We start from the raw sequence: 23,755 nt of genomic DNA, 5'->3' as shown, positions 1-23,755 counted from the left end.
CCGCCGAAGATCGTCCTTAGCACGCGTCGCTCAAAAACTCCGAGTGCTTGCAGGTCCTCCTCCAGCATGGTCCAAGTCTCGTGTCCGTAGAGGACCACCGGTCTTATTAGCGTTTTGTACTTGGTGCATTTAGTGCGTGGGTGAATCTTTTTAGACCACAGCTTCTTCTGGAGCCCGTAGTAGGCCCGACTTCAGCTGCCGATGCGTGTTTGGTTTCATTTCTTCGCACTCCGCTTTTGGCAGGCGGCGCTTTTTCTCTCGAAAAAGACGGGTCTGCTGTTTCCGCTTCTGTTTGTAACGTTCCACGTTCTGTCGAGTCTCTTGCTGCAGCATTACCGCCCGCGCTGCGTACTCCTCTTCCAAAATTGTTCTGCACTCTTCGCCGAACCATTCGTTCCGTCAATTCCGTTCCACGTTCCCGATGGTTCTCTCGGCTACGTCGTTGATGGCTGCTTTCACTGTACTCCAGCAGTCCTCTAGAGGGACCTTTTCGAGCTCGCCCTCGTCTGGCAACACGGCCTCGAAATTCTGCGCGTATGCTTAAGCGACATCCGATTGTTTGAGTCGCTCTAGGTTGTACCGCGGCGGTCGCCGGTACCGTACATTGTTAAATGACGGAGAGTTTTGGGCGCAGTTTGACCATCACTAGATGGTGGTCGGAGTCGATATTGGCGCCACGATAGGTCCTGACGTCGATAATGTCGGAGAAGTGCCGTCCGTCAATCAGAACGTGGTCGATTTGAGATTCCGTCTGCTGTGGTGATCTCCAGGTGTAACGATGAGGGAGGCTGTGTTGGAAAAAGGTGCTACGTATGGCCATGTTGTTGGAAGCGGCGAGTTCAATGAGCGTTTAAATCTCCTATGATATCTTGACGTCGTTGCTTGGGCAGCGGTCGTACTCGCGTTTGAGCTGCGCGTAAAATGCGTCCTTGTGATCATCAGTGCTTCCGGATTGTGAATTGTGTACGTTTATTATGCTGATTGCTGAAGTTGAAGAATTGGCCACATACTACGAACTCTTGGCTAATTTTTTTAAACGTAGTAGTGACCAGCTGCACGAAATACTTATGATTATGATGTTGAATATATGGAAAGAAAAACTACCTGCTAGCTGGTTGGAGGGCCCATTTGGCCTCTTAACGAAAAGAGACACAGACTGGCGTGCGCCAACTATCGAGTAATAACACCCCTTAACTCGGCGTACAAAATTATGTAACGTATTCAGTTCAACAGATAGAGACCATTACAGGAGCCCTTCGTTGGCAAATACCAGGCTGGTTTTCAAGAGGGCCGATCAACCACTGATCCAATGTTTACTCTGCAACAAATCCTAGATAAATTGCGGAAGTACAACGTTTGCCATTTTGGATCTCCAGACGCCGAACGCTTTTTGGTCAAAATATCTCTTAAGAAAATTGTTTCAAAATGCTGGGTATTGCTAAATCGTTTGGTTTTTCAATTAATAGAAATAGTTTTAAAACTAGAATGAGATAAACAGCATAGTTAATCTATTCAGCTTTTGCTGAATTAATTCATTAATTAATTCACCTGTTTCTGTCCTTCAAGATAAAACTCGAGGAATCAATTCGTTACAACCCGCATGATGCCGTGGAATCGTGGCTCACATCCCTTCTCTGCCTTGACGCTACAGTGGTTCCAAACCTCAACTCCGGTTGTCCCACACCGGAAGCCTGTGAGCTGTACTACATTGACCGGGATGCGCTCTTTTCATACCATCGGGCAGCAGAAGCGTTCCTTCAACGGGTGGTATCCATTTGTGTCTCGTCTCATTACAAGAACAGCCCCAACGATTTGCAAATGATGAGCGACGCTCCAGCTCATCACCTGTTTTGCCTACTGGGTCCGATTACCAAGAAAGATCAGCTACCGGAAATTCTGGTGGTGATTCAAGTGTGCCTGGAAGGACAAATATCCTCACAGTCGATTCAAAACTCGTTGGCTCGCGGGATGAAGAGCGCGGGCGATCTGATCCCATGGAACATTGCCGAGCAGTACGGTGATCAGCAATTTCCCAAGCTCAGCGGAGCCCGGATCGTGCGAATTGCCACACATCCCAACTATCAACGGGTGAGTAGTAAAGTTCGGTTTCCGAAACATTACACATGAACAAGAATCAGAAGTTGTAACTCTGATGCATTATCTACACCATTACTTTCTTTTCAGATGGGATACGGCAAGCGGGCTCTGAAGCAGCTTAGAAATTACTACGAAGGTAATTTCACATCCCTCTCCAACGACCTGGAGGATGACGATCTGGACAACGGAATCCAAACAATCGACGATGAAGACGTTGGACTTTTGAAGGAGGTAATTGAACCTCGCAAAAAAGTGCCCACACTGCTGAAACGGTTGTCCGAACGTCGACCGGAGCATCTGGATTACCTGGGCACATCGTTTGGCTTGACAAATGATTTGTTGCGGTTTTGGAAAAGTCAAAAGTTTGTTCCGGTTTATCTGAGCCAGAAGGAAAACGATTTAACCGGAGAGCATTCGTGCATTATGCTGTCGCCCATCAGCACCAGCTTGGAAAAGGTGGAAAGCAGTGACTGGCTGAAAGAATATTTCATTGATTTCCGGAGAAGAATTCTGAAACTGCTAGGAAAGGCATTCAGCAAGTTCAACACTGGAATGTCGCTTTCGCTACTTGACAACCGTGCGGTGAAAATTGAAGGAAAAGGTAAGATACTTTTGCTCAGTAGCAGGGATGGAAAATGTCGCGAAATTTGAAAAAAAAATGTCATGAAATTTTTTTATTTACACCACTTTTGGTGTAAATTTCTGTTTCACCAATCCATAATGCTGATTAGATGTGGATAATCAATGCTGTTGTTGATTTACATTTCTTACTAGATGCAGTGAAATTAACAAATAACAAAATGACATTTTTTGTGACATTTCCCATCCTTGTTCAATAGCAAGTGTTTCCGTCATGATGATGGACGGTGGGCTTCGCATTCACTTAACTAATCCCAGTTGAATTCTCCACAGAATTGACACAAAAAACGATCGACGAATACTTCCTGCCTCACGATATCCAACGCTTGGAAATGTACGCCCGCAACCAGGTCGAGTACAAGCTGATCATGGATCTAACGTCGGATTTGGCCCTTCTCTACTTCCAATCGAAAATGGCCAGCGCCAACATAGATTCGCTCCAGAAAGCCATCCTCCTGGGAACGGGCCTACAGCACAAAACCATCGAAAAGCTGTCGGAAGAGTTCAACATGCCCAACAACCAAGTGCTGGCCAAGTTCTATGACTGCTTGAAAAAGCTTACGAAGTATGTCGACTCCGTGCTGGAGCGTACCATCGAGAGCACCATGGTGAACGAGAGTCAGCTGAACACGGGAGAAAATCTGGTGGCACTCGACAAATCCATCAACGAGGATCTGGCGGACGACGTCCGAAAGCTCGAGAAGAAGCAAAAGAAAGAGCTGGCTCGGTTGAAGAAGGAAAACCTCGATCAGTACGTAATCAAGGGTACGGACGATGAGTGGAAAAATGCGCTGGCGAAAAACAAGTCTTCGATTGTGTCGATTAAGAGGTACCTACTTAGTTTGAAATGTGGAGAAATTTACAAAATTTTCTAATGATTCTTCTCTTTTCTTTTTAGCGGCGAGAAGCGCCTTGGAGAAGATAATGATATGTCTTACGAGGAAAATGAACATTCTTTCAAAAAGAAGAAGTCAAAGCATGATTTCGGGAAGAAACAGAAGTTCCGAAAAAATAAGTAGAACGTCGGGACATCTGAAGTCAACGTTTTGTAATATGATTTTACAAAGATAATGTTGAATAAAGATAGTATATTACATAGTGTTTCCATTTTTTGTTAAGATGTCACATCATGAATCTCAAACGATTTAGGGCATTTTAGATAATGTGATCCCCTGTTGAAGCGGCAGGACCGCGGGTGTTCAGAAAGACCATGCTAAAGATGTCTGGTTCCAGGGCACCCATTTCTTAAATGGATTTTTGTTTTGCTTTTGCTGGGCGAGTATATCTTCATGTCGGTCATAATTTGTCTGCTTGATACAACTCGTGATTCATGCGTCTGCGCCACATATCATTTCCTAGTTTCCCACCGAGATTTATCCGCAGCACCTAGCAATCAAAAACTCCGAATGCTTTTCGACCTTTCTGTTTTAAAGTCCACGTCTGGTGACCGTGAAGGGTCACGGAAAGAATCAGCCAATTTTCTTTGCATTCGCAAATTGTGGGACCTTAGCTGGTAACGCACTGCTCATGATCGCATGTCATTCCGATATTTGCTGGTTTTCCTATTCATATGGGACAGTTAGGCGATCATAGGCAGCGCAGACCGTAAAAAGTCTATCAGCAGATGCAATACGCCTCATCACTTCACGAGAAACGTCATGGTTAAACTCATTCCTACCAATAAACACCTCATCACAGACACCACTTGGCTTGCCTCTGTCTCTACCCGCAATCATGTACTTCGCCTTATTCGAGTTTATCGACAAACTTTTCCTTACCCAAGCTTCTTTCACTGCTCTATAATCGATCTCGATAGCATCGTTTAATCTACTTTAAAATCAAAGCTATAAAATTCAGCTGGCAGTCCCGAAAGGCCACTATACAGGGGCCTCGGTCACACTCACCTGCCGGGGAAGAAGGGCCAATATAAAATTCAGCTGGCAGTCCCGAAAGGCCACTATACGGGGGCCTCGGTCACACTCACCTGCCGGGGAAGAAGGGCCAATATAAAATTCAGCTGGCAGTCCCGAAAGGCCACTATACGGGGGCCTCGGTCACACTCACCTTTCTCCTAGCTATTGCGCCAAAGTCACTTATGTTTAATTGAAAATAACACACTAGTTTTAACTATAATTTAAGATTTATTCACTAATTTAGGTCTAGATTTACATTAATTATTTGATTTTTCAATTCAGAGCGTTCAGTTGCACGCGTGCTCGCAGGTGGAAAATTTTCACATATTTAAATTTGAATCGCCGCTTGCTGCGATCGCTGCGATGGGTTGCACCCCGTTGGCATGGCAACCACGTGCGACGTCGGGACGCCAACGATACCCGAGCAAAAATGCTTACCTGGTGGTACTGTTGGCGACAAAAGCAGTTGATGAAATTTGTACTCCCGGAATTTGTCTAAAATCATCCGCATGCTCCGTCGTTTATCGGACGCATCCGCATCTAATCCGTCGTTGATCAGCTCTCGCAAAAACTAGCCTGGTATTCGCCGGCAAAGCACTCAGTTGAACAGGACACGCGACAGCATCTTGTACGTTGAATTTAGAAGGGTAATCTCTCTGCTATTAGCACACTCTGTGCCCTTTCTTGCAGATTAGGCAATGCCTAATAGGCATGCAAGGCCATTCCGCATGCTGGTAAGCAATTCTTCATCGTCCCATATCTTTATAAGACTCTGGTGCACCTCACGGGCTTCAGAAGTTCGAATGGAATCTTCTACGTTGCAGCATCCTTGTTGTTGTTGAGCTTCTTGAGGGCTTCCTTAACGTTGAAGCATTCGTCATTGAAATCATCGTCATCATCAAACATTTGAAAGCAGTTTTTTCATTCAAATCAAACAATTTTGCAACGAAAATGGATTCACTGCATTCCACATGAGGAATGCAATACAGTGAATACATTTTCGTGGTCATTGTTTTGATTCGCAACGAAAAAACTGCTTTTCTATTTCCGAAAAACGATGACGAATGCTTGAGCCTTAACTCCATCCATTTTCGGTGGTTCCACTAACTGCTTGACTGTCATCAACCACGTTAACTTTGTCCTTGGGTACAACTTCAAAGTTATCATTCAAAAAATCTCCAAAGTACTTCTTCCACTTGGTTGGTTGTCACCATAGCTCTTTCAGTACATTTCCTTCCCAGTCATTGCGGGCACATGGCGGGCACTTGCGCAGTTTTGTACCATGCACCACTACCGAGAGTTGCATAAAACCTCCGCATATCACACTCTCTTTGTGCTGACGCTTCATGTTGCGAAGGATTCATTCCTTCGGCCACTAATGACTGGATACCGGCCACTTCCATTCGATTTCTGGCGGCTTTGAAACATTGGTCGTCACTTGTTGACACCCCTCACCACTTGTGCCGTTGCATCTAGTTGCTGTTTCAGACAGCGACTAGTGGGATGTTCTTTCTGAAATAATCGAGCCATATCAACGATAAACATTTATTCATAAATAAATAAAAATTCCCTAAGTTTTACTTTTCGCATTATTCGTTTGTTGTTTTTAACTATTTTGCACATACTCCTTGACGTGACTCTCACATGTTTCTTCGACTCCCAAATAATGCTTTCGTTAGTATATTTTGTTTGTTATATCGCTAGCAGTTATACATAGTTTTTTTTTATATTGTAAATAGGTGGATTTTGTATATAACAGTTTTAGTTGCTTCAATACAAGTGTATGGTGTACTTTAAGTGTTTTTAATATGATGCTAAACTGTATTTTAGGTGCAGCGTGTGATTGTGTCGTATTAGATTTGAATACTTGCGGGGGGTTGTTTGGTTCACCTTCCATCATACATCAGCAACAGTTCAGCAATAAAATGATTTTGATTATAGTGTTAAGTTAAGCCAACGAGATAAATTTTAAATGTATGAAATATTTAGCACACAAGCCAGCAAGGTGTAAACGCGAAGCAAGCACTGCAATGAATAAACTAAAGTAAGAAATCAGCTTATCACCCAAATGGTTTACTTTATGTAATGCGAATATTAAGAAACAAAACAACAATATCGATGTTATCTTAAACAAGCGTTAACTATATGAGAAGGGTTGGCTTCCTTTCTGTTCAGAGTATCATCGTATAGTTAACTACTTTTTATTGCGTATCTTCCCTAGATAAACGCTTGCATTCCACTATGTTATTTTACTTGCTTCAGTATATATTCCTATTTTTCTTTTTTCTATTCACTTTTTGGTATTTTCCTTTATTCAATAATATGTAATACATCTTAATCTGGGTATTGTCAGCGGTAAGAATGATTATTTTTTTTCCGATGTAAGATTATTTGATGCTTCATCAGTACTTTTCAACAGCGATAGGTTTAAAGAGCACGAACAATAATAAGGTGTAACTTGAAAGTTTCGTGGTAGGTAGATTCGTTTGATAACAATTTAGATGAAAACAACTGCTGGAGTAGACTCTCATTGTGTTCAAAATATGTTGGAATTTGCACGGATAAAATTTTTCAATACTCGATGCTTTTTATTTTGTATAAATATGCATATATGAAGTTGATTCTCATCGTTTATTACAAATACAATAACACTTACAAGGAGAGTTCTCGCTTCCTAAACTTTAAACACGATGTAGTTATTTTTTGTTATATATATACCTTATCGCAACGTCCTGTATAGTATCAGTTTCAATCTGTTATGTTATCAGCAATCCTCTGTTCCACCAGACTTTACTAGACTAGTAAACTAATACAGCGAATGGACAATTGATTCCCGATCCGGCAGGAGCCGAACCTTCATGGAACCATCAGCACCACAGGAGAAAAGGCGACCACCCTGGTCGATCTGCAACTGCGTCACACCTTGGCCAATGTGCTTGAAGAAGCTGCTACGGGCGTGCTCACCGATGAAACTGTACAGCAGCGTGTGGACCGTCAGGCCCCAGACCTAAAATTATTGTCATAAAATGTGTTGAAATGCATATCGGATAGCCCTTCACTAGCTCGAACAATGCTCATACCTTTATATCACCGTCAGCTGATCCAGTTACAAAATGTTCCTCGTGTGGATCAATAGCTAGACATTTGATTGGATTTTCATGAGCCTGAAAATGTTGTAATATCGTAGAATTAACCGAAGAGAAAAAAAAATATATTTTCTATGGGAGATTTAGTTGATGTCTGGTGGTGTGCGATAGGCTCCTAAGGGATTATCTAGATTTTTAGTTTAAACCACAACATGACGGGCTTGGTGGTCTAGTGGCTACCGCTTCTGATTCGTATGCAGAAGGTCATGGGTTCAATCCCTGGTCCGTCCCTTTCATCCTACTTTGTATCTTTCTATCCACTTTCTCTATTTCTCTCTGCTCAACATATACAACTCATGTATATTCTGTCGTCAGTAGCAGTAGGCGTGCAGTATTTGAATTTAAATTTGTAACCCACAGCAACGCCTAAACCCATCACAGTAGGCGTAGTATAGATTTTGAATAAAATTTTCATTCCTAGTTTAACCGTTAACCGAAGTGTAGTTTTCTTTCTACGGCTCTTCCTAAAAGGTTATGGGCCAGGTGAAAAAGTAGGAAAAATCAAAGAAAAGTGAAAATGGCATCGCCGGAAAATGCCGCAGGAGTCCGCGGAATCGGTGACCCACAAGGAAACCCGAACGCAGTTCAAATTTCGTCAACGCTACCGTGCATCGAACGTTTGGCCGGCCGGGAAAACTGGACCACGTGGAAATTCGCGGTGGAGACATTTTTGGAACTCGAGGACCTTTGGGAAGCAGTGAAGCCGATAGCCAACCCTGACGGAACATTCCCGGCGGTGGACGCACGTAAGGATAGGAAGGCGCGTGCTAAAATAATCCTTCTACTCGACCCCGTCAATTACGTACACGTGAAGGACGCAAAAACGGCCCGCGAGGTATGGGCGAAGCTTGAGGCGGCATTCGAAGACACCGGCCTGACCCGGCGTGTAGGACTCCTCAGGAAGCTCATCACCACCACGTTAGCCGCGTGTGACTCCATCGACACGTACGTAACACAAATCGTTTCAACTGCCCACCAGCTCCGGGGTGTTGGATTCGACATATCGGAAGAATGGGTTGGAACGTTGCTGCTAGCCGGACTGCCGGAGGAGTACAGACCGATGATTATGGCCCTGGAAAGCTCTGGAACGGCGATCACCGGCGACAGCATAAAAACCAAATTACTCCAGGAAGTGCAGACGACGAGGGACGAGACAGCGTTTGTTGGCAAAAAGGGCCCGCCGGCGAGAAAACCGCAAAGCGCACACGAGAAGTCAGCCGAGCAGCCGAGGGGACCCAGGTGCAAACGTTGCAAGAAGTTTGGACACATCGCCCGAGACTGTCAAGCGAACCGAGGGTCAGCTTTCAGTGCAGTTTTGTCGACGAACCACGGCGCAGATTCCACAGCGTGGTATTTCGATTCAGGAGCGTCGGACCATTTCACCAACGATAAAAGCCTTCTGGTGAACGCCAGGGCAGCAAGCGGCACAGTTGTGGCAGCGGATAATGTTGCTATGACCATCGTAGCCACCGGTTTAGCGAAACTGGATGCAAATTGCTCTCCCGAAAGCCCACCGATAGAAGTGAATGATGTGAAATTCATCCCGTCGATGTCGAATAACCTCCTCTCGGTAAGTCAAATCGTTCGCCGCGGCCACGTGGTGCAATTTTCTGCAAGCGGTGTGAAGGTGATCGATCCGTCAGGCGTCGTCATAGCAACGGGTTGCCACGATGTGGAGAAAGGCCTGTTTCGATTTGATGAGAAAAAGTCGTCGTCGTCGTCGCTGGCATGCACACCAAGTGATATGGCAGTGTGGCACAGAAGAATGGGACATCTGAACATCGGCGGACTAAAGCAGCTGAAGGATGGACTGGCTTCTGGCATCGAGTTCAGCGAGGCAAAATGCGAAAATTGCGTCATCTGTGCGATGGGAAAACAGTCTCGTCTACCGTTTCCGAAGAAGGGACATCGAGCCAGCGAAGTGTTGGAGTTAGTACATTCCGACATCTGTGGACCCATGGAGGAGTCGTCGTTGGGCGGTAGTCGGTACTACATATCCTTTACCGACGATAAGACGAGGCGTATTTCCGTTTATTTCTTGGAGAGGAAATCCGAGACGGAAGTTCTGCAAGCATTCGACCATTTCCGCACTCAAGCTGAGCGTCAAACCGGACGCAAACTGAAGATTCTTCGAACGGACAATGGTAAGGAATACATTAATAAGTCTTTCCAGAAACGCTTGAAGGAACTGGGCATCCGGCACCAGACGTCGACGGAGTACACCCCGCAACAAAACGGTTTAGCGGAACGCGTGAACCGGACAATTGTCGAGAGGGCTCGATGTTTGCTGTTTGAGGCAAATCTACCCAAGGCATTCTGGGCCGAAGCGGTGGCAGCTGCCACATACTTGGTGAACCGTTCTCCGACCAGGGGGCACAAGCAAACGCCGGAAGAAGCTTGGAGTGGCCGCAAGCCGGATCTGGCGCACATCCGTGTGTTCGGTGCCAAGGTCATGGCACACATCCCGAAGCAAAAACGGCGCAAATGGGACGCCAAATCGAAGGAATCCGTTCTCGTAGGATTCGACGAAGACACGAAGGCATACCGCCTGTACGATCCTGTGTCCAGGAAGGTCTTCAAATGTCGTGACGTCGTCTTCATCAGTGAGCCGTCTCATGTGCCGTCACCAAGTCCGGCATCTGCTCCACTTAGGAAGCCTACACCAGTCCGTACGTTTGTGAAGCTTGACTTTGAAGAACCACCAGGTGAAGTCGTCGTCGTTCAGTCGCCCGAACCAGATGAGCGACCCGATCCGGAAGAGGTTCAGTCCGAAGATGACCAGTCGGACGAGTCCGATGCTTCAAACTACTTTTCGCAAGCAGACACCAGCGAAGGCGATCTTTCGGATGAGGCATCCGGTGACGTGACAATCATTGCGCTCCCCCCGCAAAAATCTTCATATCCACCCGAGTCACAGGTGTTGAGGCGCAGCGGCAGGGAGCGCGTTTTCCCAGGCAAGTATCATGACTTTTATCTTCCGAACAAAGGCCTGCCCTCCTACCAATTTTCAGAACAGCATCAGGATCGATCAACCGCCGGTACTTCACGAGTCGCATCGGTTCCCGCTGCGAGCCAGCAGCAAACGCAACAAGGAGCGTCGACCAGCAACTGTCTCGTGAGCAAGGGCTGCGATGACCCCCGCAGTTTCACCGAAGCGTTGCGATCCGCAGACGCTGACCACTGGAGAGCTGCAATGAAGGAAGAGTATCGTGAGTTAATGCGAAACAACACATGGGAGCTAGTTGACTTGCCACCCGGCGAGCGTGCAGTGGGCTGCAAGTGGTTGTTCAAAACCAAACAGGACGAGAAAGGAAATTTCAAACGGCATAAAGCGAGGATTGTAGCACAAGGCTTCACGCAGAAGTTTGGTGTCGATTACGACGAAGTTTTCGCGCCCGTGGCGAAGCAAGTCACGTTTCGCGTGCTGCTGACTGTCGCTGCCCGCAACAATTGGGTCGTTAAGCATGTGGATGTCAAGACGGCATACCTTAATGGAGAGCTGGATGAAGTCATCTATATGCGCCAACCCGAGGGTTTCCATTCCGGAACCGAACGCACCGTTTGTCGTCTGAAGAAGAGCCTATACGGCCTCAAGCAGTCCGCTCGCATATGGAACAAGAAAGTGGATTCCGTATTCAAAGCGATGGGGTTCGTCCAATCGAAAGCCGATCCGTGCCTATACATCCGGAAGAAAGGAGGAACATTCACGTACATCCTCATATACGTGGATGACATGATTGTCGTTACACAATCCGAGGAGGAGTTTCGTTCGATTTTGCGACATCTTGAGGAGGAGTTCGCCATCAAGAACCTTGGCGATGTCCGACATTTCCTGGGGATGCAAGTTGAACGTTGCGAGGATGGATTCAAGCTCAACCAACAGGCGTACATCCAGAAGCTTCTCGGAAGGTTCAGCTTAGAGAATGCCAAGCCGGCAAAGACTCCGCTCGACCCAGGCTACTTGCAGCTGAAGGAGGAGGAGCAGGAGCAGCTTCCGAATAACAGCCAGTATTTGAGCTTGATCGGAGGTTTACTATACGTTGCTCTACATACGCGTCCGGATATTGCGGTAAGCACCACCATCTTGGCGCAAAAGTCCAGTTGTCCAAACCAGCAAGACTGGAACGAAGCCAAACGGGTGCTGAGGTATTTAGGAGCGACAAGTCACTTCAAGCTAGCACTTGGATCTACCTCCGCCGGTCTCTCGATGTATGCTGATGCAGACTGGGCCGGAGATCATCGAGATCGAAAATCGAAATCTGGGCATTTGATCATGTTCGGAGGAGGCGTCATTCAGTGGAGTTCCAGGAAGCAATCGTGTGTGGCCTTAAGCTCTACCGAAGCTGAATTGGTCGCGCTCGCAGAAGGATGCCAGGAACTCATCTGGACGAAGCGTTTGCTGGAGGACGTTGGAGTGTCATCTTCTGATCCCGTTGTCGTGTACGAAGACAATCAGAGCTGCATAAAATTGGTTGAGAGTGACCGTATGGAGCGCAAAACGAAGCACATCGAAACCAGATTTTACTTCGTTCGTGATCTACACCAACAACGTCAAATCGATTTGCAGTACTGTCCGTCAGAAGAGATGCTCGCCGACCTGTTGACCAAGCCATTACATCGCGTGCGTTTGGAGACCCTCCGGAAACAATTAGGAGTCAATCCAGATCTGCACGAGGAGGAGTGTCGTCAGTAGCAGTAGGCGTGCAGTATTTGAATTTAAATTTGTAACCCACAGCAACGCCTAAACCCATCACAGTAGGCGTAGTATAGATTTTGAATAAAATTTTCATTCCTAGTTTAACCGTTAACCGAAGTGTAGTTTTCTTTCTACGGCTCTTCCTAAAATATTCATATGTTCATAGCCATCGCTAGAACCAGAAACGAACTGCAGAAATTTGTTTCCCTTCCTTCCAACTTCCACAGCACAGTGTTTATAACGCCTACAAGTTAATGCAACCAAAGCGAACTGTGCCGCATATCTTTCATAGTAATCACCACACAACCTATTACCTTACGAACATCCCCAATCCATGAATCGCATCACCGACGCAACGGTGGCTCTCAGATCTCTCATCCTTTCCGTCTAACAAATACCCCAGTCCGTGCTGGTTGTGGGGATGCAGAGGTGCTCTTGGTCTTTAGTAGCAACAACTAACGCACACTCTAACATTCCTTTCCCTTCCCAACTGATGCTATAAAAGTTCTTGCATGCAATTTTTACTGCTGGCGCCAATTGGGAGCAATCAATAAAAATGTAAACAGCAATCATCCCATTAACCAACTACCAACAATTTGTTTCTCTATGCTAGAACTATAGCGAAGTGGAGCCATCTCGGCAGGGGTCCTATTTTGGGCACTTTTCTCATATAACTCAGCCAATTCTGAACCAATTGACACAATTTTTCAAGTCAATTGGTTTGGAATTGACTGAGTTATAGCGAAGAGTTCCCAAAATACCGGCCGCTGCCCGAGTGGTTCGTTTTCTATATCATTTTTCTCATTATTATTTAACTTTTTGAGTTCGGGAAAATTACAGTTTTGACAAGAATACCGTATTTGATCGTATTATTCAAGCAAATCAGAGTTTTGTCTTTAATTTTAGGACTCTATTTATGAGTAATTATTGCGATCAAACTATATATCATTTTTATAGCTAAATTTTAAAAACTAAAATCATTTTATGTTTGAGTTTTATGATGCTTGTAAGAACCTCTTTAATTTAATCAATTCTAAAAGTTCACAACAGATTGACAAGTATTTGCTATGCTAGACTAGCATTCATTTCAGCTGGAGATGTTTGTGTTTGGCCTAAAATTTTCCCCAAAATGCTCGGTTTAATTGGACAAAAATATATGTAACTAGCTGTACCCGGCAAACTTTGTCTTGCCTACTGCGTTTTTTGACGTTTCAAGTCCTTTGCCAAGTCCAAGTCCCCGTTCAAAATGTATGAAAACCCGATTTTCAAAAACTCTCGATTTGTCCATGTTTTATGGCTCATAAACCTTCCTTGGGTGAAAACTAACAGAACAAAACTTAGACGACCCAAATCGGACCACCCGTTCGCAAGTTATGCGCGGTCCCACGTATGCCACTGCATTTTTATATAGATATAGATTAAAAAAATAAAAATGACTGAATGTAAACAATGAAAAACATAAGTGCAGCATACCTTACCTTACCGGTCAGGCTAAGGCCGGGGTGGCCTCTGCTGTACATAGTAGTCGCCTCCATTCCACTCGGTCCATGGCTGTTTGTCTCCAGTTCCGCACTCTGCGTAGGGTCCGCAGATCGTCCTCCACTTGGTCGACCCACCTAGCTCGCTGCGCTCCACGTCTTCTTGTACCGGTCGGATGACTCTCGAGAACCATTTTAGTCGGGTTGCTATCCGACATCCTGATGACGTGACCCGCCCACCGTAACCTCCCGATTTTCGCGGTATGGACGATGGTTGGTTCTCTTAGCAGCTGATGCAGCTCGTGGTTCATTCGCCTTCTCCAAATCCCGTCTTCCATCTGCACTCCGCCGTAGATGGTACGCAACACCTTCCGTTCGAAAACTCCAAGGGCGCGTTGGTCCTCTGCACGTAGGGTCCATGTTTCGTGCCCATAGAGGACGACCGGTCTAATCAACGTTTTGTAGATGGTTAACTTCGTGTTACGGCGAACTTTATTCGATCGTAGAGTTCTGCGGAGTCCAAAGTAAGCACGATTTCCTGCCACAATGCGCCTCTGAATTTCTCTGCTGGTGTCGTTGTCGTCGGTCACCAGTGAGCCCAAGTACACGAATTCTTCAACCGCCTCGATTTCATCACCGTCGATATGAATTCGGGGTGGCGGGCGCGGTGATTCCTCCCTGGAGCTTTTTGCCATCATGTACTTTGTCTTCGACACATTAATGACTAATCCGATTCGCCTGGCTTCCCTCTTTAGTCGGATGTACGTTTCCGCCATCGTCTCAAATTTACGAGCAATAATATCAATATCATCGGCGAAACCAAGCAGCTGAACGGACTTCGTGAAAATCGTCCCACTCGTGTTTATCCCCGCTCTTCTTATTACACCCTCCAAAGCAATGTTGAACAGCAAGCACGAAAGACCATCACCTTGCCGTAACCCTCTACGAGATTCGAAGGGACTCGAGAGTGTCCCTGATACTCGAACTACGCACATCACTCGATCCATCGTCGCCTTGATCAACCGTATCAGTTTATCCGGGAATCCGTATTCGTGCATAATCTGCCATAGCTGTTCTCGATCAATTGTATCATACGCCGATTTGAAATCGATGAACAAGTGATGTGTGGGCACGTTGTATTCGCGGCATTTCTGCAACACCTGGCGGATGGCGAACATCTGGTCCGTTGTAGCGCGTTCACCCATGAATCCAACCTGATATTGCCCCACGAACTCTCTTGCAATCGGTGATAGACGGCGGCATAAAATTTGGGAGAGTATCTTGTAGGCAGCGCTCAGTAGTGTGATCGCGCGGTAGTTTCCGCAATCCAACTTGTCGCCCTTTTTGTAGATGGGACACACGATACCTTCCATCCATTCCTCCGGTAATACTTCCTCCTCCCAAATCTTGGTAATGACCCAGTGTAGTGCTCTCACCAGTGCTTCTCCACCGTATTTTAGAAGCTCGCTTGGTAGTTGATCTGCTCCAGCGGCTTTGTTGTTTTTCAACCGGCCAACCTCCTCCTCAATCTCTTGAAGGTCAGGGGCCGGAAGTCTTTCGTCCTGTGCACATATTCCTAGATCTGTTACCACGCCACCTTCGGTACTTGCAACGTCGCCATTGAGGTGCTCATCGTAATGCTGCCGCCACCTCTCGACCAACTCACGCTCGCTCGTGAGAATATTCCCGTGATTATCTCGGCACATGTCAGCTTGTGGCACGAAGCCTCTGCGCGAGCGGTTCAGCTTCTCGTAGAACTTTCGTGTGTCCTTAGCGCGGTACAGCTCTTCCATCGCTTCGCGATCTCGTTCTTCCTGCTGGCGCTCTTCATCCGGAAGACTGAGCTCTGCCTGTTCCGCGCCTGTTTGTAACGTGCCTTATTTGCCCTCGTACGGTGTTGCAGCATTCTCGCCCATGCTGCATTTTTCTCGTTTTTCAACTGTTCACATTCGCCGTCGTACCAGTCGTTTCTGTGATTCGGAGTCGCGAAGCCTAGTGCTGTAGCCGAGGTACTACCTATGGCGGATCGGATATCCCTCCAGCCATCTTCAAGTGTAGCTGCGCCAAGCTGCTCTTCCGTTGATAGGGCCACTGCTAACTGCTGCGCGTAGTCTTGAGCCACTTCTACGTTACGAAGTTGCTCGATGTTGAGCCGCGGCGTTCGACTTCGACGCGTGGTGATAACTGTCGAAAGTTTTGAGCGCATGCATACAGCGACTAAGAAGTGATCCGAATCTATATTCGCACTGCGGTATGTGCGGACGTTGGTTATATCTGAGAAGAATTTACCGTCGATTAGAACGTGGTCGATTTGGTTTTCTGTTTGATGGTCGGGTGATCTCCAGGTGGCTTTGTGGATATCTTTGCGGGGGAAGAAGGTGCTTCGGACTACCATACCACGGGAGGCTGCAAAGTTTACGCATTGCTGGCCGTTATCATTCGATACGGCGTGCAGGTTGTTTCGCCCGATTACCGGTCTGTACATTTCCTCCCTTCCTACCTGCGCGTTCATGTCGCCGACAACGATTTTCACGTCACGCGGCGAGCAACCATCGTATGTTTGCTCTAACTGCGCGTAGAACGCTTCTTTCTGGTCATCGGGTCTCCCTTCGTGTGGGCAGTGGACGTTGATGATGCTGTAGTTGAAGAAACGACCCTTAACTCTCAACATGCACATCCTTGCGTTGATCGGCTGCCACCCGATCACACGTTGTCGCATCTTGCCCAACACTATAAATCCTGTTCCCAGTTCATTGGTGGTGCCACAGCTTTGGTAGAAGGTAGCCGCTCGATGCCCGCTTTTCCACACTTTCTGTCCAGTCCAACAAAGTTCCTGCAACGCCACGATGTCGAAGTTGCGGGGATGTAGTTCGTCATAGATTATCCTGTCACATCCTGCGAAACCTAGTGACTTGCAATTCCATGTTCCAAGTTTCCAATCGTAGTCCTTATTTCGTCGCGTGGGTCTTTGCCGATTGTTTCGAGTCGTATTTTCTCCTATGTTATTCGCAATGGGGATTTTTACGGGTGGCTTATTGGGCCTACGCCAACACTCCTGTCTCGCCGGAGGGCCATCGTGCCAGTTCTGTTTAACGTCCCAACCAACACTGGGACGACCACGCTGATGGGGCTACCACCTTGGATCTAGCTGGGCGTGGTGCAGCGTTTCTTACTCAGCCGCTGGATGCCAGAACAGACGCTGTTTGAGCCGCACCTCCTTGGTGAACAGACACTCGGATCGTACCTCCTCAATCTAGCTGAAGTCAGAAGGATAACAGTGCCCAGGCTGCACTACCAGCTAAGCACACAACTATGGCGGTCTTTGTCATCGCTTGACCCGTGGAAGCATGAGGTAGGAACATGTGAGGACCAGAGCTATATTGGACGCTCTCCTTATCGACTCACCGTTTTGCAGTCCGTACAGCCCGTAAGTACAGCATCTTTAGTGTATTATTAATTGTTAAAATTTCAAAATGGTATTCACTCAACCAAATAAGCTTAAGATTTCCATAAGGCCTACGTTATGAAACGGCCAATGAATATTTCATAACGATTAGAATTAATTTCATAAGGTAGCTCTATGAGGCAGAATAGACTCACAGCTTGGCTTTCATATACATTTAGCAACAAGATACCCTCAAGCATCGATTAGTCGTGTAGGTTGGACACGAGCTTAATGATCCCAGAATCCAGTCTGCATCGGTTTACAATTTAATTGAATTTGGTTAATTAATTTACCTGGAAACGATGCCTAAGTACACGTTGTCGCACATCGAATATGCATATATCGCCCTTTTTGCCGGCCGAAATCAACAGTTGGTGTTGTGGAGCATAGGCTAGACTAGACGCACCCTGGTCGTGACAGGTGAAAGCTGAGAAGAGAAATAGATGTGTTTATTAAAAAAAAATACTAGAGTGCGGTGTTTTGCAGCAACAGCTTACCCGACACAAGAGCCTTTTTCTGCGGTAGGAGGGTATCCCATATGGCAACATTTTTACTTTCCGAACTGTGGCCCGCTGCAAATATACATTTTGTTGGTTATTTTCGATATTCCATATAAACAGTTAGTCTCCGAATTACCTGTCGCTACTAAACTACACGAACCGAGAAACACGAAATCAGTGATTCCTTTATTATGGCATAAATAAGTCTGAAAATGTTATACTTAATTAGAAATAAATTCCCCATTGTGCTCAACAGCCCATCAACTTACAAAGAACGGTCTATTGCTCTGACTAGCTAATCCAACTTGCCACAAACTCAGCTTGCCATCTCCGTCGGCTATGCCGAATTTGTTACCATGCTGCGAGAACCGACAACGGGTGACCTTGGCAAACGTTCCGGGTGGCCGCGGCGTGCAAACTACCTGCTGGTGGCCCCATTCCCACATCTGCACCGACCCGTCTTGACCTCCGGTTAGATAAAGTGGCATGAGCGGATGGGCGCTCATGCGCTTTATGTTGTCCACCTTGTGTTTGAGCACCTTAACGTGAAGGAAGAATAATGTTCATTTAGTTACTAAACAAAATGGTCAAGTAAGTAAATTAAACTTTCAACCCATATAGCAAAAATGACATTAAATTAGTAAATTATCTAGGGATACTGATTTTTAACTTTTGCAAAAGAACAAATTTGACCAAGAGGACGTTGTAGGTACGATAATGAAAATAGCAAAAAAAATCGCTTCAAACATCACGAAACACTGAGGGTTTACAAAAGTGTCACCTTCAGCAAACTTGATGCATACAGACTTCAGCCAGATAACCACATATCGTCTAATTTCAGGAAGTGTGTGCAGTTAATACAGTGGTAAAAGTGTTGGCCTATGGATTTAATGGGTTTATATTTGAGATTGGGAGGCACCTTTTTCTCAAATTTTTAGACATCGTGAAAAAAGTTGAGAAAACCGTTAGATATACGGATATAGCACAGACAAACAGACGTAACACTTGCAAAATTTCCACCGACCACGCTTTCAACGATCATTTCAAATCTTTTTGGTTGTGGCTTTCCCAACCAGAGGCGCGCGCATTGTTTTTATGTGCGTTTGACGATTCACACAAGCGCCTTTTGTTGACAATTTTGCACAACGCAGTGTTTTGTGAAACATTTCCACGAATTTTCACGAAAATTGTTCTAGGTGTTACTTCTGTTTGTCTGTGGATATAGTCTCCACATTTACGAATGTGTTGGTTCTTATCTAAGTTTCTTGAATGTTACAAATATGTTAACTGGGCAGTCTTTCGACTTTGAGCAACATTACCAAAGATGTAACCTTTGTACATCGCCAGAACAGGATTAATTAAGCAAATAAGATCTAACTCCAAAGAGACTAATCTTCACTCATGCTCTACATGCTGAAATACAATCTCCAAACATGGCTTTTATGTACCTACTGAAACAACATGTTTTGAGTAAGGTACACCGGGGCAAGTTGAAACAATAGATTTAATAAACTATAGAGGACGAATGTCGCTGCTGTTCCCTTTGTTCTCGCTTGCAAACATGTCGGGTATCTATCTGTCAAACTGCATACTTTTTCGCTTTGACACTTATAGCCCGGCCTATCTCCGCCAGCAAGAGATGTTTCGGCAGCGACGCCAGCGACATTCTTCCTCTATAGTTTATTAACTCTATTGTTGAAACGGGTGGGGCAAGGTGAAACAGCGGGTTAACATGATGTTTTCTATTGATGATAAACAATTTGATTGCCATAACACATACTTTTTGAAACATACCATCTTTTAACGAAGGATAAGTTTTCAAATTTTATTGAAATCAATTTTAAAACTTCGCGTTTCATCTTGCCCCACCCGTTTCAACTTTCCCCGGTGTACCTTACTTTATGCAATTCTGTAAACTCAATAGGTAGATGGCTGCAGAGTGTGGCTAAAATTTGTCATAATAAATGCATAATAATAATCTGAAATTTTACAATGTCGTTTACCTAGGAGATTCAGTAATTGTGCACAAAACACATTAGTCAATTGCTCCTCTTTATGATCATTTTTGCTATACGGGCTCTATCCTACAAAGCATATATATTGCTACCTTTATGATAAATATGAGTAAATATAGTTTGATTGAAATATTTACATGATGTAACATAGTAATCAAATCAAAGATATGATTCAATATGATCGATGATGACATAAAAACAAGATAATCTATACAGCTCGTATTAACAAAATGAACTATTGATTGATGAAAATAACACGATAGAAATGTACCGGTTTTAGCAAGTGCTTTGAACGCTCGATAACCAGTTTGCAGAAGCGTGGACACTGACTTCCAGGGAATGTTGCTCCTTTTATCTGATGAAGGCGTGATGGTGAGTTGCACAAGGTTAAGAGATGAATGAACATTTAGACGGTTGACAAGTAGGACAACATTGAATGTGTGAAAAGCAAATTCAGTGAACCAATTCACAGAAAAAGTGTGGATGTGTTGAGTGTGTTTTACCACGATACTTTACCGTGTTTCAGATATTTGAAATCTAAAATATAAACTTTGCGTAAACTTGATTCTTGCTTCATTTGGGACATTTTTTTCGTAATATTTTTAATTTTACTGAGCAAACAATATTATTTTCTAGTGAAAGATCATCCGAAAAGCGCACCGATATCTTGATTTAGTATGAAATTCAGATAATTGAACGGACAAATGCCGATTTTTATACAAAACTGCCAACTTTGAGGTGCTACACTACTCGCATAACAGTGCCATATGTAAAAAAATAGGAATTGAAAAAACGGCATTCGAAGTTTAAAAACTTTGTTTCATATAAAACTTTCAAAAAAGTGTCATAATTCCAAAAATAATACTATCATCTTGAAGCTAAAGTTTTAAAGTTTTATTTTTCTGCCACGGTGCCAAATGAACTATCAATAATATCCATTTCATCCGCAAAACAGCCAAATTGACCGCATTTCGTGAAGATCATAACTCGGATACTTTTTCAAAACGACGTATAATACACGCAAATCGTTTTGAAAAAGTATCCAATTATTGGCATTTGACCCCGACCCGGCGCTATTTTTTCTATCCAGGACGTCAGCTGCGATTCGAATAGACTGAACAGTTCACCCAAAATCATTACGCAGTTTTGTACCCCCTTCATTGTTGATTTCATCAGTCCGGTAAGTTTTTCGGCAAAACCGTTCTCGTCCATGATTTTCTATAGCTCTTTGTGGTCGTATGCCGCAGTCGATGAACTGGTGATGCGTTGGGACCTAGAATTCACACGGTGAAGATCTGGTTCGTTGTCGACCGGCCGTCGATGAAACAAGCTCGATTACTTTCCTCGAACTCATTTGCTTTAGATGACGACAGAAAATGAGCTGGGATAGTACTTTGAAGGCGGCTTTACGTTTTTTTCCGGGCCCAGATTGATGAGCTCTACTGTGATACCGTGATTTCGGGTTAAATTGATCGACGTGAGGGCAATTTTTATTTGTCAAAAATAAAGCTTTGAACTTAACCCTCTCTTTCCCATGGTAGCACAGGTGATCCACTACTTTGCACTGTTCATACAAACACAGGATAAGTTAGATCATTTCCATTTTTTCTTCAGATGTTTGTACATGTTTAATGAACTATTATGCAAAGTTTGGTCAAAATTTCTCTGCTCGTTTTTGTTCTAGAGCTTAATGATTTAGCGAAAGTCGGTATTTTTTCTATTTTAATTCAAACAATATTCAAAAATTCAATATTCCGAAACCTGAACATTTTTTTCAACGGAAAAAATACTAGCATGCCCTATACTGCCGTGAATCGCAAGTCAGTCCCATCTGCATTTTGGGCAAAAATGAGTTAATGGCCGTTTTCGAGCTTTCTTCGGATGATCTTTCAGCTGCGTGCAAAATAATATATAGTTTGTTCAGTAAAGTTGAAAAACAACACCAAGTCAGATTGTCCCATAATGAAATGTAATCGCAAGTCAGTCCCGTTACGAACTTGTGCACCCTTCAGTACAAAAGCTGACATTATTTTAGCCAGTTTTATATTTTTCACTGTTACGTTTTCACGTTTGAAACAATGTGTGAAAGTTTCATGATGATCGCAGAAGTTTCCAATTCATGGCGATTTTTTTGAGTTTCCCATAGAAATCGAATTTGAAAACTTCAGAGGCCATTTTCTCAATGCCTACTTTTTACATATGGGACTGACTTGCGATTCACGGCAGTATAGTATGTATATTAGCACAATAAAATATCGTTTTACAAACAAGTTGACGATAAAACACTAATTAAATGAACAAACATGTGGATCATCAGTGATCCATTGGGAACATAACGACATTTTTATCCTTTCTGATCTAACCTGTTCCTTGTCAGCATGTTTGTTTACATCCAAGAAATTTGCCATTGTTAATAGTGTTTCATGTAAAAATGTCATTATTTCATATAATGTTATCTATTTATCGCCGGCAATATGTCGCAGATGAATCCAGGAGGGTATATATGGTACGAGAAGAGAATCCATAGATTCTAAGCGAACCATGTTCGAATAACTATTTATGGTAACTGTAAGAAGTCCGACAAGTTTCATCAAGTTTTGCAGAAGGGCTAGATTAGAACCTCGAGATAAATTAAAGGTGTAATGAACGAAATATCTATATAGTGTGACATTGGGTATTGTCGGCAGGTTTATTCTTTTCGTCATGGGGGGTTTTTGTCAGCTAAATTGCCCGAAACTTGGCCATATAATTCAGCTTAGTTGGGAAGGATTTGAAGCCAAGTTTGAGTTAACTAGGTTTCAAAAAACATCTCAATACGAAGAGAACAAAACGGCCGAGAATAGGTAATTTCCCCTAGTTTTGGGGAAAAAAACAATATACAAATAAAAAAAAAACAAAATTTGTATATATGTGCCTTTAGTGCATCCATCTTCCCAATGGATCACAGATGATCCATCCCAAAAATCATTTTTTTTTATTTCTAACGATATTTTGGAGTAAAACTATACATCTTTTGTTCTAGTGATTTGTTTAGAAACCATTTTATCTATTTTTAAATGTCAAAAAACCTTGTGGGAAAGAAAGGGTTAAAACAATTTGTAGAAAATGACCATCATCTGGCTCAAGGGTTATTGAATGATGAGTTTACATATTTTACAGCTAATTAATCACATATTCCGAAACTGCGTGTTTAGCGAATTTCAAAGACGCTTTCAAACTTTTGCTACCGTAGCTGTATCGCACATGGAATAAATATTCGAATTTACAGCTATAAAGTGTTCGCTACACCCGATTTCATCATCAAAAGTTCTATAAATATTGATGTTTATGCATAAAATTGTACTTTTTCTAAAGTAATGACTTGTTTAGTATGGAAATTGTATACTTTTAGGCGTTTGCTTTAGATTTGTTAAACTTAAAATTTAAATAAATAAGAATTTAGGGTATGTATGCCATCAGTAATCCCACGCTCCCATGTTCATCCTATTCGAAAATAAGCGATTACGGCACCGATTGATTCCGTTCTTTTTGTTTTCATGCGTGCTCACTTCTAACAAAAAATACATAAATATGGAACAAAATAAACAACGCTTCAATCCTTTGATTTTCGTAGGATAAAAAGGGAGCCACATGCTTAATAAGGGAACCAATACCCTACTAAACCTGTATAAGTTTAATAAAGGTTTTCGCATTCTGGGGTGGTTAATTCAGATGGAAAATTTATTTGCAGCATTTACAAAGATATTTCACTAACTGATCAATTTCAACCCGAAACTAAAATTTCTGATTTTTTATTTCAAATTATATTTATTACAATAAAATGATT

The 23,755-nt window shown here is 43.9% G+C and overlaps 2 protein-coding genes across 4 annotated transcripts in view; one reads left to right on the top strand and one right to left on the bottom strand.

Annotated features, from left to right (window-relative positions):
- Window positions 1–1,542: 1,542 nt before the first annotated feature.
- LOC109405592 (RNA cytidine acetyltransferase) lies at window positions 1,543–3,832 on the top strand (the record flags this gene model as incomplete). The annotated part of the gene is made up of 4 exons (XM_029868304.2): window positions 1,543–2,088; window positions 2,185–2,698; window positions 3,010–3,565; window positions 3,635–3,832. Coding segments are annotated over 4 exons (1,737 nt in total), but the record flags the coding sequence as incomplete, so codon positions are not given.
- A 2,348-nt stretch (window positions 3,833–6,180) lies between these two features.
- The window catches only part of LOC109399404 (dmX-like protein 2), a 55,961-nt gene continuing 38,386 nt past the window's right edge, over window positions 6,181–23,755 (bottom strand). For 2 of the 3 annotated variants that reach the window (XM_062859396.1, XM_062859398.1), the window contains 7 exons: window positions 20,201–20,284; window positions 18,184–18,453; window positions 18,051–18,120; window positions 17,912–17,986; window positions 17,708–17,841; window positions 7,730–7,813; window positions 6,181–7,656 (listed from right to left, as the gene is read on the bottom strand). In XM_062859396.1, the coding sequence (XP_062715380.1) occupies window positions 7,456–7,656; window positions 7,730–7,813; window positions 17,708–17,841; window positions 17,912–17,986; window positions 18,051–18,120; window positions 18,184–18,453; window positions 20,201–20,284 (918 nt within the window). In that variant the 3' untranslated portion in view covers window positions 6,181–7,455. The remainder of the gene's footprint in view (window positions 7,657–7,729; window positions 7,814–17,707; window positions 17,842–17,911; window positions 17,987–18,050; window positions 18,121–18,183; window positions 18,454–20,200; window positions 20,285–23,755) is intronic. The other variant, XM_062859397.1, reaches the window with a different exon arrangement.

The sequence above is a fragment of the Aedes albopictus genome, chromosome 3 (assembly GCF_035046485.1).
Source record: "Aedes albopictus strain Foshan chromosome 3, AalbF5, whole genome shotgun sequence".
Lineage (NCBI taxonomy): Eukaryota > Metazoa > Arthropoda > Insecta > Diptera > Culicidae > Aedes > Aedes albopictus.
The sequence above is the reverse complement of the archived record's forward strand: the minus strand, read 5'-3'. Positions and strand labels throughout refer to the sequence as shown.